This window comes from Balaenoptera musculus, chromosome 12, assembly GCF_009873245.2.
Source record: "Balaenoptera musculus isolate JJ_BM4_2016_0621 chromosome 12, mBalMus1.pri.v3, whole genome shotgun sequence".
Lineage (NCBI taxonomy): Eukaryota > Metazoa > Chordata > Mammalia > Artiodactyla > Balaenopteridae > Balaenoptera > Balaenoptera musculus.
The window spans coordinates 89,573,157-89,593,703 of record NC_045796.1 but is presented as its reverse complement, the minus strand read 5'-3'; the positions used below and the strand labels follow the sequence as shown (position 1 = coordinate 89,593,703).

At 33.1% G+C, this 20,547-nt stretch overlaps 1 protein-coding gene across 1 annotated transcript in view; it reads right to left on the bottom strand.

Moving 5' to 3' along the window:
* The window catches only part of EYS (eyes shut homolog), a 1,768,116-nt gene that overhangs the window by 1,328,596 nt on the left and 418,973 nt on the right, over positions 1-20,547 (bottom strand). Inside the window, exon 10 of the mRNA XM_036871239.1 lies at positions 13,379-13,478. Coding sequence (XP_036727134.1) covers positions 13,379-13,478 — 100 coding nt within the window. The remainder of the gene's footprint in view (positions 1-13,378; positions 13,479-20,547) is intronic.

Below are 20,547 nucleotides of genomic sequence, written 5' to 3'. Positions count from 1 at the left end.
GGTTAATTTATTATTTAATGACAGATCTGTCCCTCTTCCTGTCTAAAGCTAACGTTGCCACTAGATTTCTAGCTCTTTGTCCTACCACACTGCCCTCTTTCTGTTGATTATTCTATTTCTCCTATAGATTTTTTCTTTACGCTTGTATTAAGATCATCCCATGAGTACACAAAGATTACTAAGTGTGATTGGATCCTGGCAGGAATGAGATGGCCCACTCGAAATAATAAAGTTGAAGCTATTTTAACAGAAGACTATTTACAAATGGGTGGCAGGTATACGAAAAACCGAAGGACAGAGTAAGATCTTTTCTGCCAGTCAGCCTGAGGGGTTGAGTGGATTGTACTTGAACCCAAGCCAGGGAGGCTCTGTGGAGACTGAGGCTTGGGAGCAATGTGATGTGGTCGGTGAAGGGGCACAACAGCTCATGGGAACCCACAAATGAAGTGAGGGAATCAACATCTGTGTCCTGCTCCTTTCCTCTTACTTTACAGGGACTCTCATTTGCCAAACTCGAACGAAAGCAAGAGAAATATACATAATATGGTTTAACTTCCTGGACACAGAGTAGATCTGGAAAGCAAACAGGAGATATCCATACACTCCATGAACCAATTAAAATCTCAGAGAAAAAAAATTGTTTCCTGGGCTTCCCTGGTGGTGCAATGGTTGAGAGTCCGCCTGCCAATGCAGGGAACACGGGTTCGAGCCCTGGTCTGGGAAGATCCCACATGCCGCGGAGCAACTGGGCCCGTGAGCCACAGCTACTGAGCCTGCGCGTCTGGAGCCTGTGCCCCGCAACAAGAGAGGCCGCAATAGTGAGAGGCCCGTGCACCACGATGAAGAGTGGCCCCCGCTTGCCGCAACTAGAGAAAGCCCTCTCACAGAAACGAAGACCCAATACAGCCAAAAATAAATAAATAAAACAAAGCAGGACAAAATTAAAAAAAAAAATTGTTTCCTTTGTCTCACACTCCTCCCCTTTAGACTTATAACTCCTTCCCCCTGACCTGGCAGACATTTTCAGGGAGTAATCTCAACTTGCTTCCTCCATTTTCTCATTTCATCTATATCCCCTCCCCTGCCCCCCTCCAACATCACCAATGACACTAAACTCCACTGAAACTTTTCCTATGAAAGTCTTCAATGCTTCTCTAGTAATACTTTTTTTGGGGACAATTTTCACACAAAATCGTACTAGACTGTCCAACAATATTTGACACTTTCTTACCATTTATTCTTACTGACACCCTCTTTTCTCTTCCTTTTCCTTCTGCTTCTCATGGTATATTTCCTTGTCTATTCATCCCTACATTTTTGATTTTCCTCAGTGCCTGTCTTTCCTTTGTCACTTTCTAAATAATGTCTTAGAAACTACAGGCCCTCCAGAACTCTCCTCTCTGCTTCAGGCACACAGATTAGGATTATTCAAGGGAGACTTCTACTTTAATAGTTTACAGTCTTGCACACTCAGTATGTCTGAAGTGCTGCTGCTTTCTGTCTTTATTAAACACACTACTTCTACTCATGTGGCCCCAGAGCAATAACTCACTTATCCACCCTGGGAATCTGAGCATGATTTTTTCTCTTCCTTGCTTTACACTTCTGAACATCATAAAAGCCTAACCTGTTTGGGTTGTTACCTAAATATCTTCTGAAATCATCCAGTTACCTCAAACCTAGTTTTCATATCTATACTGTATACGACAGCTTGATTATTGCAACCACCTAACTTGTTTCTATTCCATATGTAACCCTTCTATAAAAGAAAAAGAAGAAATACAGTTTAGGATGACCTCTCAAAATGTACATTTCATTAAATCTCCCAGATTTAATGACACCGCATTGTCCCAAATATTCCTGAGATGGCATTTCTGATTTTGACTGTACCTAATACTCCAACCTCATTGCTCTCAGGGTAACTTTGGGCTTCACTGAACATCTTTGAGCACTTTGAATTCCCATACTTTCTTTCTCTGGTCACTCTATGTTACTTTATTTGAATTTTCTTCCTGAAACATTCATAGTATTAAGATATGCATGACAGTTTCTAAATCATCAACATGTAGTTCTTTCAATTTGAAGGGAAAAGTCCATTTTCCACGTGCTGGAAATGAATTTGTCAACTCATGTGGATAGATTTGATCAACCTGAAAAGCATATATAGTGAAAAGGTGAAAGGATTGAGGACAGGGTGCTGAATAACACCAAAAATTAAGTGTGAGTAAGATCCTGAAAACCAAAGAAGGGAATAATTTTAAAAAATAGCAGTATCATGATTTTCCAATTTTGCAAAGACTTCAAATTATTTTAAATACGTTGCAAGCCATTCTTTATCTGTAATTTTCAACTTAGTCATAATTTTCCCTAGTTGTTAGAGAGTCAAAGGTGTGTTGGTAATTGGTAATTTAACAATAGGAATTACCAATTTCCTATTGGTAATTCAAATAAAAAGTGATTAGTATAAAATGTAGGTTATATTTAAGCCTTTCTCTGAATCTGACAAACCTGCCATTCTATCATTGCATGTATTAGGTTACCAAGATGGGGTGAAATCTACAATGTCTTATCAGTTGAACTCCATAGCACTTTGAATATAATATGTCCATACTTATAGTTAGTGACCATATTTTTTCACTTGGTATGCTATTTTACAGAAAATGTAGTCAAATGTAATTACCCATACAAATGAAATAGTATATAGGTTATACAGAAAAAGGATAGGGAATGTCAAACTGATAAATAATAGTTCTGATTCCTTAATAAGAAATACAATTGAAATCATATAATTAAATAAATATTTGACCAAGGTATGAAATACCTCTGAATTCTAAAAGCAGAGAAAGAAATTAATAAATGAAGCCGAAAGAATCAATTCTCTTTATAACTAGTACCCATTCTCTACTCAGGTTCCCTTTATTCTTGCTGTCTAAATGGCCTCAGCATCTAAGCATTTATATCAAACTAAACGTTATGATGTCATCACCAAGAAGGTGTCCGATACTGATTGTCAAACCAATATGTACTTCATGTTTCTTGTTTATTTTAATCTACACAGAACAAATGGGAAACAAGATCATAAACATCAACTATTTTTTTTCAAACTTGTGATTTTACTTTATATTCCTCTCCCCATGGCAGGATACGCAAGATTGATTCAGTGGGCATTTTCAGTTGGGTTTCCTCTAAGAAAATCTCTACTTGTTTCCTCTGGGCCTCTCCAGAGGAAACTTCTGATAGTCTCTATTTTAAGTAGAGACTACTTTTTTAAGTTTAAAAAATAATAGTAAAAGGAATTTTGAAAAACAAAGCTAAGTTTCACAAAACCATTGGCTTTTTTTGGGTCCCGGGTGTATTTTTTATTTTTGGTTTAATGACAGCAATGTTTTACAAAGCTGTAAAAATGATGTAAAATTTTGTACTTTTTTGGAACTTAAAATTGTATCACGATTTATTAATGTTTTGAAGTATCTGAAAATGATCTTGAAGTTAATTTTGATCTTTTAATATTCCATTGAAATGATGAACTGTAATTTACCGACCCACACATATTATTGAATCTGGAGGTTGATATTGATTATTGGTGCATTTAATGGTATAGCAAAACCATCTTGTTGATTCAGCTTTTATTCTTCTGTTGAAATTTAGGTATAAATTTTAAATTATTTTTATGGTGCTTGATATGTTCCTTTAATTTTTGAGGGGGGGAGGAGGAACATCAACTATTAAATGAATAATTTTTTTCTATTGGATTCTTATTAGGAACTCAGTACTTTATCCCATTTATTTGACCCCTCTAAAATAACACTCATATTATTACTTTCATTATAAGAATTAAAGCAAATTGACTTTTTGTTAGTATGGTCATATTGTCTGTAGTTGACTTTAAGAAATCTTCAGAACATTAGAGATTGTTGCCTGTATAGTCCTGCTGAAATATGTTGTCCTTCAGGAATGTTTAGTCTTGCTGTGGATTTTTTACTTTACAAGCACTTAAAAATATGTACTTAAATCTACTTTCTAATTACAAGTTCCCATCACAGAATGTCCTATCCACAAAACAGCATTATTATTCTGGCTTTCAACACACTAAAGCATTTTTGTTGTGCTGGGTTTTCATTCTTTTTTGTTTACTTTCTTTTGCAAACATGGTTAATGGCTAATTACCATTTCTGCTTTTTTATCTTAATTTCTACATATTTAGGGACAGGTGTCATTAAAGCTTTAGCAGACAAGACAGTTGCTCAGACAATATTTCTATTCCACTAGCTCATACCTAGCCTTATTAAAATGACATTCTTATTAGTTTAAGCACTTACTTACTTGAGAACCAAACAAGAATTTACATCAAAGCCCTGTCTTCTTTGTGTTAGATATTGGAAACTGTTATATTCTAGAAAAAAAGGGTAACAACTTATTTCTCACCACCAATACGTGATGGATGTAGAAAGACTATTGCTTTAAGAATGACATATGCAACATTATTTTCTTGTAGAATTCCTTCATTTAATGAAATTCAATATGCAAATGGATCATTTTAAGAATTATAAAATTATCAATAGTTTAGTTTCCATACACTTAAAATTTTGGATTTATCAGTCACAATTTTCTACAGAGAATAACATTAACTTAGTGTCACTCAATGTTCAATGCAGGTAATTTGAGAGTTGTGGCCATCTTCATCTACTAAGAAAACACTTCAAATTCTGAAATAGACTTTGCCTCTTTAAGTGCTTCACAAGCTAATTCTACCAGAAGCAGCAATTTCATTATATGTAGTCATCTTCACAACTTTCCTTTACTTCCACCATATTTCATAGACGTTAGTTTTAGAATTTAAAACTGCTGATTGGACAAGAGCTGCCTTACTGTTTAGCAATTATTATGGCTTTTAAACAAAGAGTAATAATTAGCATTTGTAAAACATGACCACATGAACAATTGCATTTAATTCTGGTGCGAAGATGAACAAGTGTACTTAGCTCCAGATGTGTGTGTGTATGTGTGTGTAACGATAATTTTCTCTTTTATTTCATATGTAAAAGGAAAATTTACACATTGAGGCATGATTTATCCCCACTTATTCCACACATGGAAACATAAAAAATGCCCACTTAGTATACATTTTGCACAGCAAGATAAATTACTATCACTGCATTGTTTGGAAGTGTCGGGCACAGAAGGCTCAGTAGAGGGCACCGGGAAGCAGTGATCGGCCATGACAGTAGACTGGTTCAGGACAGTAGTGATCATTGGGAATGACTGATTTATATATTTGTGTTTTAATTAAAATAGAAAATTGTGCTTTCCAAACTTGTAAAACATGTATGTAGTCTATACCCTCCTCTCTTAAATGAAAAACATTAGGTTCTCTTCAGGAAAATCATAACAATTACCTCTACTGGGAAGGTGAAAACCCATTGGTATTTATTAAAATTCTCTGTTCATTGCTGAAGAAAAATTCAGTTCAGAGTAAACAGAAAACAAAATAATAAAGATCTTTACTTCAGAAGGAAATTCATTTTTTAATATTTATTTGTTAGGTTCAGTTTTTAAGGCTAGAACTTGCCAGGGAGCCTAGATTAAATCAAAACTAAGAACTCATTAACCAGTAGATGAACCCCTCATGGAAGAAAGATTGTATAGAGGAATTTATTTTCCCTATTTATTGTCCTTTGTAAAAAAAAAAAAAAAAAAAAATTCTACAGATTTCAAAAGAGATATACAACATTAAACATTATGAGTGAAAGCTATACTATTTGTGGAGGATCTGTAATTATAATGCTAGAAAATAACACGCATAAAAGCACTTCATTATTCAGCTCTCCAGAGTAATTATATAAAGATTTTTCTAATTCTTTTCCATTGTCCCCATAAATGGACTATATAATTGCAATTGACTTTTTGGGATAAATTCCTTTTTCTAAGTGAGTGTTTTAATAAGTTATGACTAACAATGAAACATAACCTCTCTGAAGGGCAAAATGTTTGAACTAGGGTATTATCTTAAAATAAACTATACCTCACAAATTCACATATGTGGTAAACAGTAACTATACATATTTTTTAGATTAAAAAATAAATCTTATACATTTATATATTCACATTTATATGTATTACTTTTTCTGGCATAAATTTGACTCAGAATGGAACAATTATAATATTAATCTAGTACAATGGAGTAGAATTATTTATTTCCTATAAAAAGAAAGACCTTGTACATTACTTTAACAAAATATATGTTACCACAGATAAAGAATCAATAGATGAAACGTGGGCTATACTAACAGAAAGCCACAACACATAGCTTACAAGATAGGTTATTTGAGTATTCTTCTATACAGAGTGTCAGCAAACATTTTCTGAAAGAGCCAGATAATTAATAATTTAGGTTTTGCAGTTAAATGCAGTCTAAATCCTGCCTGAAACAGCCAATAACAGTACACAAAAGGATGTGAGTAGTGGTCATGAGATGTGCAAACAGGGAGGGGTTCGAACATCCCCCGTGGGACAGTTTGTTAACTGGATCTAGTCAATACACAAAACTAACCTTACCGAATTATTGACTCAACTAAATATTTACTAAACTTAATCTCACGATTTTAATGTTTTTTTCTGGTTTTATTTATTTATTTTTTGTATATGTTCTTTTCATTTCTTTTTGAAATAGATTGTGCAATTGCTAACAGACTTAGAACAATCAGAGAATAATTACTAAATTTTAAAAAATTACAAAAATTTCACATAGAAACCGAATTTATAACTACATTACACACATATTTTGAAAAATATGTTTATCCATGGGATTTTTAAAAATTAATTTCGATGATATTTCCAAGGACTACTTTATGTTCATTAAAGGAGTAATTCTTAAAGGATGTTAGCTGCTAAAGAGGAGAAACCCTTTTTAATTTTAGTGGCCTAACACAAAACAAACTTTTCTGTTTCTTTGTTGTTTTTTCACTCAGTGCATGGGAATGTTCTTGGCCCATGGATGTCTTTCTACATGAGAATTTCTTTAGGGACCTATGGTCTTCTGGCTCTTCTCTCTAGTTTTTCAGACATCTCACTTCCAACAAGAATGAAGAAGAAGAAAGGGAATGAAAGGCACTGCTTTGTTCATTGCAGCATTATTTACAAAAGCCAAGCCATGGAAATGACCTAAATGTCCACTGACAGAGGAATGGATAATGAAGATGTGGTACATATACACTATGGAATATTACTCAGCCATAAAAGAATGAAATAATGCCTTTTGCAGCAACATGGATGAAGCTAGAGATTATCATGCTAAGTGAAGTAAGTCAGACAGGGAAAGACAAATATCATATGATATTACTTGTGGAATCTAAAATATGATACATATGAATATATTTACAAAACAAGAACAGGCTCACAGATATAGAGAACAGACTTATGGTTGCCAAGAGTGATGGGGTAGGGGAGGGAAAGATTAGGATTTTGGGATTAAAAGATACAAACTATTATACAGAGAATGGATAAACAGTAAGGTTCTACTGTATAGCACAGGGAACTATATTCAGTATCCTGTGATAAACCATAATGGAAAAGAATATGAAAAAGAATATATATATGACTGAGTCACTTGCTATACAGCAGAAATTAAATGCAATATTGTAAATCAACTATGCTTCAACAAAATTTTTTAAAAAGGGAGTGAAACATTTATAGGACATTTTTATGGATCAGACTGCAAGATAAAAACTTCTGTTTTCTATTGTTCAGAACTCATTCACATGATCTCATGTATATGCAGGATAATTAAGCTTGTGCCAGAAAAGGAAAGTAAGAGCCAAGCAGACAGATTCTGATATAAGTTTCCTAGCTAACAGATGTATAAAAATATAAAATGATTTAGAAATTATCAAAATTATGTTTTTATATAGTATAATGTATTTCTAGTATAAATTTTACCACATTACATGATTATAAGAAAAATATTATATACATTATTAGGCATATTTGTTTTATAATAGTTTAACTTTGTTTTTGCTTTTTTGTTTTGTCTTGTTATATTTATAGCTTTATGTGAAAGCTCATTAAACATTTTAATGTGTTTTACAAATGTAAGTCATTGACATTAACTGGAAAATTATTTTCTTCAGTATAATTAGTGAATTAAAATACTTAGTACAGGCAGACCTCTGAGATATTGTGGGTTTGGTTCCAGATCACCACAATAAAGTGTAAGTCACAATAAAGCATGTTCACACAAACTTTTTTGGTTTCCCAATACACATAAAAGTTATGTTTACATGATACTGTAGACTATTAAGTGTGCAATAGCATTATGTCTAAAAAACATACATGCATACCTTAATTAAAATATACTTTATTTTTAAAAAATGCAAACCATCATCTGAGCATTTAGCAGGTTGTAATCTTTCTGCTGGTGGAGGGTCTTGCCTCAATGCTGATGGCTGCTGACTGATCAGGGCGGTGGCTGTTGAAGGTTGGGGTGGCTGCAGCAATTTCTTAAAACAGGACAATGAAGTTTACCACATCAACTGACTTTCTTTTCTGAGCGATTTCTCTCTAGCATATAATTCTGTTTGATAGTTTACCCACAGTAGAACTTCTTTCAAAACTGGAGTCAAATCTCTCAAAACTTGCTGCTATTTTTATCAACTAGGTTTACATAATATTCTAAATCTTTTGTTGTCTTCAACAATCTTCACAGTGTCTTCACCAGGAGTAGATTCCATCTCAAGAAAACTGTTTTTCTTTTTTTTTTGCTCATCCATAAGAAGCAACTCCTTATCTATTCAAGATTTATCATGAGATTGCAGCAATTCAGTCACATCTTCAGGCTCCACATCTTCTAATTCTAGTTCTCTTGCTGTTTCCACCACATCTGCCGTGACTTCCTCTACTGAAACCTTGATCTCTTCAAAGTCATCTAGGAGGGTTGGAATTGACTTCTTCCAAACTCTTGTTAATGTTAATGTTTTGACCTCTTCCCATTAATCACGAATGTTCTCAGTGACATCTAGAATGGTGAATTCTTTCCAGAAGGTTTTCAATTAACTCTGCCCAGACCCATCAGAGGGATCACTATCTATGGCAACTATAGTCTTACAAAAATGTATGTCTTAAATCATGAGACCTGAAAGTCAAAATGACTCCTTGATCCATGGGCTGCAGAATGGATGTTGTGTAAGCAGGCATGAAAACCATTCATCCCAGTGTCCATCTCCATCAGAGCTCTTGGGTGACCAGGTGCACTGTCAATGAACAGTGATATTTTGAAGGAAATATTTTTTTTCCTGAGCAGTAGTCCTCAACAGTGAGCTTAAAATATTCAGTAAACCATGTTGTAAACAGATGTACTGTCATGCAAACTTTGTTGTTCCATTTACAGAGCACAGGAAGAAGAGATTTAGCATAATTCTCAAGGGCCCTAGGATTTTCAGAATGGTGAATGAGCATTGGCTTCCAGGTAAGTCACAAGCTACATTAGCCCCTAACAAGAGTTTCAGCCTGTCCCTTGAAGCTTTGAAACCAGACACTGACTTCTCCTCTCTAGCTATGAATGTCCTAGATGGCATCTTCTTCCAAAAGAAGGCTGTTTTGACAAAATTGAAAACCTGCTGTTTGGGGTAGCCACCCTCATGAATTATCTTAGCTAAATCTTCTGGATAACTGGCTGCAGCTTCTATATCAGCACTTGCTGCTTCACCTTGCACTTCTATATTATGGAGATGACTTCCTTCCTTTAACCACATGAACCAACCTCTGCTAGCTTCAAGCTTTCCTTCTATATCTTCCCACCTCTCTCAGCCTTTACAAAATAGAAGAACATTAATAAGGCCTTGTTCTGGATTAGACTTTGGCTTAAGAGAATGTTGTGGCTAGTTTGATCTTGTACCCAGACTACTAAAACTTTCCCCATATCAGCAATAAGGCTGTTTCACTTTCTTACCATTTGTGTGTTCACTGGAGTAGCACATTTAACTTCCTTCAAGAACTTTTCCTTTGCATCCACAACTTGGATTTTTGGTGTAAGAGGCCTAGCTTTCAGCCTTTCTCAGTTTTCAACATGCCTTCCTCACTAAGGTTAATTATTTCTAGCTTTTGATTTAAAGGAAGAGACACATGACTCTTTCTTTCACTTGAACACTTAGAGGTTATTAATTGGCCTAATTTCAATATTGTTGTGTCTCAGGGTATAGGGAGGCCTGAGGAGAGGGAGAGAAACTAGGGAATGGCTAGTCAGTGGAATAGTCAGAACACACACAATATTTACTGATTAAGTTCACCTTCTTATATTTGTGCAATTCTTGGAGCCCCAAAACAATGATAATAGTAACATCAAAGATCACTAATCACAGCTCATCATAACAAATATAATAATAATGAAAAGCTTGAAATATTTCCAGAATTACCAAATTGTGACACAGAGTCACAAAGTGAGCAAATGCTGTTAGAAAAATGCTGCCAATAGACTTGCTTACACAGGGATGCCACAAACCTTCATTTTGTGAAAAATGCAATATCTGTGAATAGCAATAAAACAGGATATGACTGTAGTCATTTCTATAATAGTCACAGATATTAATCAAAATAAAATTGTATATATAAAATGTTAAACCATTTAGGATTACCTAAAATGACTATATTTTACATTTTTTTCTGTTTTCTTCAAGTGTAAACTATTTTGAATTAGAAATCATTTATTTGAAATCATTCATTTCTTAATTAAACTTCTTTATTTTAGAATAGTTTTAGATTTACTTAAATGTCGCAAAGATAGTGAAGAGAAACTGGACACTGCAACCAGTTTCCACTACTATAAACATCTTGTGCTATTATGTTATGTTTTTCACAACTAATGAACTGATATTGATACATAATTTTTAATTGAAGCCCATATTTTATTTGGATTTCCTTAGTTTTAACCTAATGCTGTTTTCCTTTCCAGGATCTAATCCAGAATACCTCACTACTTTCAGTCATCATGTCTCCTGAGAGTTCCTCAGACTTTCCTTGTTTTTGATACCTTAACAGTTGTAAGGAGTACTAACCAGGAATTTTGTAGAGTGCCCCTCAATTGGGACTTGTCTGATGGTTTTCTCATGGTTAGACTGGGGCAATATGATTTCAAGCTGAAGATCATAAAGATAAAGTGACATTCTCATTACCTCATATTGAAAGTTTTGCTATTAACATGACTTATCACTGTTGATATTAACTTTGATATTAACTTAGGCAGTTTTTGTCAGATTTCTGCTCTGAAAAGTTACACTCCCCCTACACCCCATTTCCATACTGTACTCTTTGGAAGGTAGTCACTAGTTACAGCACAAACTTAAGGGGTGGGAAGTTATGTTCAACCATCTTGAGTGCAAAGTATCTGCCCAAATTATTTGGAATAATTCTACATAGAAGATGTGTCTATTATTCCTATTTATTTACTTATATATCTATCATTTACTTTTATCAGTGTGGACTCATGAGTATTTATTTTATATTTTGGATAATAAACCAATACTCCTGTATTTTGCTGCTCAAATGATTCTGGTCATTAAGAATATCTTCAGTTGGCTCCTGTGTTCCTTTGAGATACTCTCATGGTTTTGTTTTCTGAGTACTTCATTGCTTTCTAGTATTATAAAATTCTCCACACCCATTTGTACATTCCGTGTCATAGTCCCAGAATCAGCTAGATCTCTAAGGAAATCTGGTTCCTTTCACTGAGAATGGTATAAGAAACAGATATTTAAGCACTGGGAAAACTTTGCTATCTTTAAAATAAAATCTAAGTTTTTTATTGATTGGGATTGTTTAGACTATTCTCTATGCATCTTTAAAGATGTATAAATAAATATGTATTGAATCCTACTACCCAAACATTATAAAATATTACCTACTGTATGGATTTTACATATATATGTTAGGAAATTATTTAAAATTACAATTAAACACTTGAAGAATGTTAATTTCCAACAGGCAATGTGGTATTTATATGATTTATCTTATTTAATTCACATTCAAATCAACGAGGTAAATATTTTTAATCTCCATTTAACAGATAAGAACATTGTAATTTAGTGAGTTTAAATATATGCTAAATATTTGAAGTTAGTCAAACAATCATATTTTTGATTAATAATTATAGAAGATACTCTCTAAGAAAATTAGGTACAACATATAAGAATATCTCAGTTGCATTATATTAAGTTGAGCAGCATGGTGGTTAATTGTATGTGTTAACTTGACTGGCCATAGGGTGCCCAGATTAAATGTTTTTTTCTGGTGTGTCTGTGAGGGTGCTCCCTGATGATATTAGCATTTGAATCAGTGGACCCAGTAAAGTAGATGATCCTCGCATCTACTGAGTGAGCATTATTCAATCTGCTGAGGGTCTGAGTAGAACAAAAAATGAAGGAAGGGAAAATGTGTTCCTTTTCTGCCTGCCTGCTTGAGCTGGGACATTGGTTTTCTCCTGTCCTTGGACTGGGATTCACACCACTGGCTCCCCTGATTCTCAGGGCTTCAAATTAGACTGGAATTTCACTACCACTTTCCTGGGTCTCAGCTTGCAGACAGACAGCAGATCATGGCACTATATCTTATCATGGAGATTCATTATGAGGAATCGGCCCACACAGTAATGAAGGATGAAAGCTCTCATGATCATGTCTGTCTAAGTATATAGTTATAGATATATAGATATAACTCCCATTGGTTCTCTTTCTCTGGAGAACCCTGAATGACACAGTTTTTAAATTCCATGGTGTAGAAAAATACACTAAAGTTCAAGGAAGTATCCAGTGATTGACTTTCTGTATACTAATTTGCACAACAATTTATCAAAATATATATTTTACAGGGCAAACCATACATTTTAGTTTTTGAAAAAAAAATACAATTCCTTAGCTGAAGCTAAAAAAGTATCATCAAAGTTGAAACCAAATTAAAAGTATCAGTTAATGGCTTACTCTATGTTAAGCACAATATAGCTATATTCAAAAATTAGATAAATGGTTACTTTAGAAAGAAAGAAAAAGAAAACCTTGACAATTTCATGAGAAATTGAATAATAGGAACAATATTTCAAATATAACATGATAGCCTGGTTATTTTCTTCCTTACTTTTTATTTTACCATTTGCTTGTAAGGTGGTCTTTCTAATAAAAAATTAAGAAACTTGACTGTTTTAGTGGGTGTATAAACAAAGCTCATTTCACTCTCGTTTTTGCCTAAGGGATAATTGGTTGGTCACTTTAGAAGCTGACTTTAAGGAAATGAAGAACCCATAATGTTGTTGGGAGACTGAAATGAGATCAGACAAGAGACAGAAATGTTCTTTAAAGTTAATTATGTTTGCTTTTTCTTCTCTCTCGGTGGTCATTACCTTTAAATGGAGCCACGCATTGACAGGAATGATTACCAGCATGGTCAATGCAGGTGGCTCCATTCTTGCAGGGATGTGAAGCACACTCATCTACATCTATCTATTTCATATCTTGTACCTTTGAAAAAAAGTTAACAGATTTTAAGTTTCAATAAGTCAAACAGGTACCAGGTTATAACTCTTAAATTTGCTCAAACATTTTAACCCTAAAGGGGATGATATTTGAGATGAAATTCATCAGATAAGAATGCCATATATATTAGTGTCAGGGCTCACCTTACTACAGACTGCAACAACTTCTCTTGGAATTACTAAATGCAGACTAATCTCTGAGTTGGTGGATAAAGACTGCTTAGATGTGAACTAATTTATCTTCTGATTTGGAGTCTAGAGGTAGAATAGATGTTTCAGGTTATTGGAATGCAAATCAAATGTTAAGCTAAAGGAAATTAAAAGAGGAACAAAAAGGAAATAGTAGTGAACCAATAACATCCTGACATATGTCCCCCATGGTGAAATGCTCTTTATAAAGGCACAATTGTCAAATGGTACTTACCAATAAAACCAGTGGGACAGATGCATTTGAATTTATCCATGAATTCTGTAGATGTAGTGCTCTTGAGGCAAGGTGATGAATCACATTTCTTTCTATTAATTTTATAAAGCAGGACTATATGGAAAGAAAGGAAAACAGAAATGTCCAGTTACTATATAGTCCTAATATTTCCTTTTAACTATTCTGCTGTGCAGACTTCCCATTAGTGCTCCACCTAGAACTTGTGTTGCTAAAACTGACTTTTCATATTATATCACTTGGGTTGTTTGTCCGTTTGCAAAGAGTTAAAAAATGTAGCCTAAACTGACACTGAATTGATTATTGACTTCTGACAACTAATTTTTTGCCAATATTTAACAAAAATAGAAAAAAATGACATTGACACATAACACATTGTACTTATAAATTAGATGAGTGGAAATCTTCTTAATATTATTAAATTTTTTTTCTCTAATATGGTGAAATGAATATGGGCTGGAGAAAAATTAATGTAACATATATCTAAACAGGAAAGAACACGTGTAATTAAATAGAAAATCTATTTGCATTATTATTTTCACTGACAAAATAAAATATTAAGTGACAATATGACATTAGAATATCAAGTTAAAGTGAAGAAAAGGTGAAAACTAACACTAAAAATGAATTTAAATCCATTGATTAATAATTAACATGAAATTAAAATGAATAATAAATGAAAACTTTGTTTATACCTTAAAAATGTTTATTTGGTAATTTGCCTTATGGATCAACTTTGTGAAAAAATATATGGCACCTTTAAAAACCTGGGTTTGTTCTTTGTAGTCAGGGATATACCAAAGTTCATCTCTCCAGAAGACCTTGCTGTCTGTCATGTAATTTTAAATCTTCTCAAGTTTTTGTTCATGATAAATAGTACATTAAGTTTATATAAGTGGCCACATATTTCCTGAAGATTATTATTCTTAAGAAGGTTAACCACATAAAACTAGTCTCTTAAGTTTAATAGGAAAAAAAAAACACTGTTGGATTCACGGTTTTCAAAACAAATATGACTTTCTCATTGCCTAAAAGTTATGCAGTACTTTTATTTTTCAATCATTCCCATAGGAGTAGAATTAGGAACAGTTCATGGGAGTTGCATATTGAGCAACATTTTAATTTGTAATGATGGCAGTTAGATGGTATGTGCTTGCATATAAGGAAAGTATTAAGAGTTCTGCTACTTTTTCCAATCTTGGAAAGTAAAAGTCTGTCTATTATTAGAGTTTCCTCCTAATGTAAAACACACACACACAAAACTACATAAATATTTTAACACATCATAGTTCATCAAAATAAGTGATATACTGTATTGACAAGGACTCCTGTAAGAGTTACCATGTTACTATGGTAACAGAATGGGTGTGGTGTAAAAAAATATTACAAGTTTTAAACATAAGTGTAATGGACTTACAGCTAATAATTCTAAAAAACTGGCTCATTTACAAAAGCAAACTATTCATTCAACTCTAAATAGATCTATTTCTGTGATGATGTGAAGATGTAGTAACATAATCCAAGCAGGTATTATATGTTCAAATATTCTCCTGGAAAAAAATTAATATGCATGTGTATGAGATTAATTGTATCTTCTAAAAATAAGGAATTACTTCCACCTCAAATTAACATTTGATTATCATAATTTTGGTTAGCAGGTGTGCCCACCCTGAAATCCATTCTGACACAGGCAGGAAAAGGTGTGTGAAGATCAACACAAGTTCTCCCATTTGCCCAGGCATCACTTAGGAGCTCATCTACCTCAATCTCACAGTCTCAGTTAGAAACAAGCCAAGGATTTACTTCATTATACACATGTCAATGATGGAACTTACAACTAAGTCTAACATTATGTTCAGAATATATGAGATTTTCAACTTGCCTGCAAAAAATCAACACATTGCCTAATGCTATCAACTAGACTTTTACTCTTTCCATTTTTGTTCTGACGGGACTGCAACTGTGGATTGATTCTCATCTCAATGAACCTAGGAGAGTTCAAAAAGTCCGTTATCTTCTTAAAATTAAACTCATATATGACTGTTTATACATAACTGTACGGTGTTAATCAAGTTGACTTTCCTTTGATGTCTTTTCCTTCAAAAACTGTCTGTTACACATATTGATATCCTTGTTTTGTTAAATTACTGTTGGTTCACAGATTGGCCCCAGTACACAGAGGGCAAGGAGAGATCAAAAAAAGAGGCAGATCTTTCCAGATTGGAAGGCAGCAGGTTTAATACACAAGGGAACTCACTTATGAGGCTTGTCTTGTGTGCCACAAGATGACTAGATTTCAGCACTCACCCACCAGAATCTTAAAAGTTTATATAGAGGCTGTAACTGGGTCCAGTGCAGACGGTCTTAACAGCACCTTACTCTCTCAAGGCTGCATCCTTGAAACAGCTCCTAATAGTGGGAATAGTTGGCAGATCATACATTTCTAGGACAGGGGAGGGGATGAGGGGCCTCTCATTGCCTGGGTCCAGTTCTCTGGTCAACCGGCAGTCACATCCTCTCGATGACTTCTTCCAATGATTACTGTAAGCTAAATTATTCTCATTTTCAAAAATTACTTTAGACATTTCCTATGAGAAAAAGATGATATGTTTTTAGCAAAAATTTTAAGGATAGAAGTAGTGAGATTTGTCTTCTGTTTACTTGTGGTACTCATCACCTGAACTCCCTTGTACCTGGAGAAGTATCTACTCACTGACTCTTTGATAAAGTTAGAGACGACCTCTCAATATAGAAGGTGAAAATGCAAGATATTTTCTTTCCCAGTCTCAAATACCCCTAAATGTGAGCATGCAACATAAAGCTGGCTAGTATCATGGACCCACCATGAGATTTGAAAGGACGCTGGTAATGGATGAAAATGGGGAAGGAGAATTCATTTTTTCTGCAGGTGGTAGCATCAGGACAATCACCCAGTTTTCAAGGGCCCCAGCATCAGTGTTCCTCAGTGTCAGGGCATCCCTCCCATGGATGCTGTGATAGTAGACAGTGTACCCTTGTCTGCTATCTGGCTTCCCCTGTTCATGTCAGATTTTCAAATCTGGTTAAAGATATTAACTTTAGCAGACAAAATCTCCAAAACAGCTGCTATAAATATCAATATGTTAAAAGTATTAAAGGAAACTACATTTAAATAATTAAATTAAAATAGAATGACAAAGACACAATAAATATGGGATTCCAATAGGGAAATAAAAATTATAAAATAAATAAAGGGAAATTCTATACTTGAAAATTCAAATAACTGAAGAGAAACGTTTTCTAATTGGGCTTAATAACAGATGTTATGGAGCAGAATAAATAATGAGTGAATTTGAAGATAGATCAATAGAAATTACATATAGTCAGAATCCACTAGCACCCACTGAAACACTAAATAATCCTATAAAAGTTAACTTTGCTTCCAAATCATTGGCTTTTGTTGCATAACATGAAGTTGGGTTTTAATCATATTTCTAGGCACCCATTTCTAACTTCATTAACTTATTTTTCTCTTTCTCCCTTTCCCACCTAGCCTCTTGGATTTTCCCAAGCATTAACAATTCATCCTGTTTTCCTCCTGTGTCCTCTGCATTCAGGGCTTTTCTCACACTCCTGTAAACATATTCCCTACAACCATAGTTCTGGTCCTGGCTTTTGATTTAATTCCTAGTATTTGTGTCAAACTTATTCCTAGTCATATTGTTTTCTCAAATTAAACACCACAAAGAACTAAATTCTTCTCCAATTAAAATGTTATTATCAGTAATATAATAATTCATATATTCAATAATAGTTAACTAAATTCTCCTCAGGTGCAAAATTTAGGAATAATTTTAGATTATTTATTCCATGCCTGATACTTAGGAAATGAATGCATATTGGTAATCACAACACATACCAGTAAATTTTATTTGCAGAGGGAGTGTATTTATATACAAATCTATTTACTGCAATTTTATTCAGTGTTATTGTCATGTTTTGCATTATAGCCTTTAGCAAAGTGCCAGGAGCATGTCTTATTTAAAAACAAATGAGGACAATAAAGCCATCATATTATGAACATATTTATGTTATTAATGTCATTAAAATAAAATAATAATTGAAACATAGGGAATTTAACAAGTGTAGTTTTTAGAAAAAGTTGTTTATTTAGTTTGTCTATTATATTAAAGACAACAGAACTATATAATCCCAGTATAATGAGGAAAATACTGTGTATTTTTCTATGTATTCCAATATCTGGATGAAAATTTAAAATTCAAAATTTGAATTTTTTATATTTATATATATTATATACTGAGTGTTATATATTTTATAACAAATTTCATGAAATTTTGTTGAAAGTTTTCCCATTCATATGCATATATGTGTACATTATTTTTACATACAATCGTTGCATAATAGTTTACTATTTTCTTTATAAGTACAAAAATTTCTGATTTTCATATCTAAAGGTATTTAATTACATATTCTGACTAATGGCTCCATATTGCACAATTAACCTAAACACTTATCTTTCTACCCTCTGGAAAGTTCTGTAAAGTAAGGAATTAAAAAAATAATAATAATAATCTTCAAGAGGAAAGAGATTGATTAAGGGAAGTTGTCTTGCATGGAATGGCTATTTCACGAATTTTACATTGATGAAAGCTAATATGAGTAAGGTAATGATGAAACTTGGACAAAGCTGAGGGGGCTCTTCATGGTTGAGTCCTAGAAACAGGTCAACAACTCTGTTACATTCCTGGGAAAATTCAATGGACAATAGAGAATTTTTTTAAAAAATTATGCTCATTTTCTTCAGGAAAATATGGAAAAATATTACATCCACAAAACGAGAATAAGCTGATACATAAAGGAAATAATCAAAAAATCTTAAAAGACTCATTAGTATTGACAGTCTTATTGTGAAAATAAAATCTATTATAAGAGTAGGGAAATAGAGTGAGTCTCTAAAAAATATATTACAAAACTGTAGTAAAGGAAAATCTGAGAGAAAAATGAAGTCATATATAAAACCAATTCAAGTATGCCATCATTCAAAGGAAGTACAGGGATAAAAGAAACATCAGCTAGTTGATAGAAGAAATATGCTACAGTTTATGAGACGTGAGTTGTTATTTAGGAGCAATAAAAGATCTAGTCTTGTCATTTCATTACCACAAAATTTCAAAACATCAAGGATAGAAAGAAAATTTTAAATGTTTCTGGAGAAAATAAAAAAACACTTGGAGTAATGAAAATAATAATAACATCCTTCCCTCAAACATTCTCAGGAACTTACTTTAAGATGTACTACTAATAAATCAGGGCAATAAGGAAAAAAGAGAAATGTTATATGAAACTAATTTGGGAATTCAGTGACAAGATATCACATGATAATGGCTGGGAAATATCATTGTCTAAATTAGAACATGAAATCAGTGAGTGCTGAAGAAATTATTTTTTCAAGGATAGTTTTGTGGCTCCATTCCACATATACAGTGGATGTGAAGCTGTACTACATTTGTAAAACTTACTAATAAATTAATTTATCTTTTATATACAAAGGAAGAAGTCACTGAGAAATTTGAGCAGACATTTTAAAATGTACAAAGAAGGTCATGGTATGAATAAACAAAACTTTGACTTCGTGTGAACAATTGATTCAGTGTAAAAAAAACACAAAACTATGTGATCTCAAAGGTAGAAATATTGTCCTTCAAATGGATTTGGGTTGCAACATAGGAAACTTCAGAAAAGAAATATAATTCAAGTGTCACTTCTTCAGTGAAGAGTATTTGCATATTCATAATAAAGTAAATGTTGGTGACTTGTTTTCAACTTTTTTCAAGCAAGCACAGATGGTTTAATTATACTTACATTAATGTATTCAAATAATGACAATATAAACACAAAATTTTGGAGGTGAAAAGGGTTAACTGGGAAAGTGAAGAGTAAGGGCAGTATGTCCTTAAATTTAATAAAAGTCAGGATAAGTTATCTAAATTTGATTAAGAAATAGAAGCTTAAAAGTATTATTGACATGGTCAACATAAGAGCTAAAAATAATATTTATTGAGAGAAAGATGTAGAGGAAAGGTGGATCAGGGAATTAATAAGAATAAGATTCATTCAGACAATGGAGAACAAATAAAGTCTGTAATTAAATCACAAAACTCAAAAGGAAAAATAAAATTTTGTATGAGCAAATTAAGGCACTGACAGAAGAAATAAAGTAAGAAACTATTTAAATATGTTTGTCTGCATTTCAGAGTCGAAGGTAAGAACTGTTCTGAGAATCTGTTGCTTTTTTATTGGAAGTTCTTTTGATTTCATTTACCATGTTCATTGCTCAATTTGATTTTTTGTTTGTTTTTAAATACTCTAACAGTTTCAATAACATTTTGTGAAAATATCTCATCCCTTATGAGATACTTGAATTTAAAGGGATGAGTATACAAGATTAGTGTGAAGTTCATAAAAATACCTAGTTCTGTGACTATCATTAGGTAAACTAGGATTCAAGGTTCTCAATTTTATAATAAAAAAAACAAAGTTAAAGTTACCTTTAAATCTCAGTTTTCTATTTTGCTATATATAAAGCTTTCTGTGA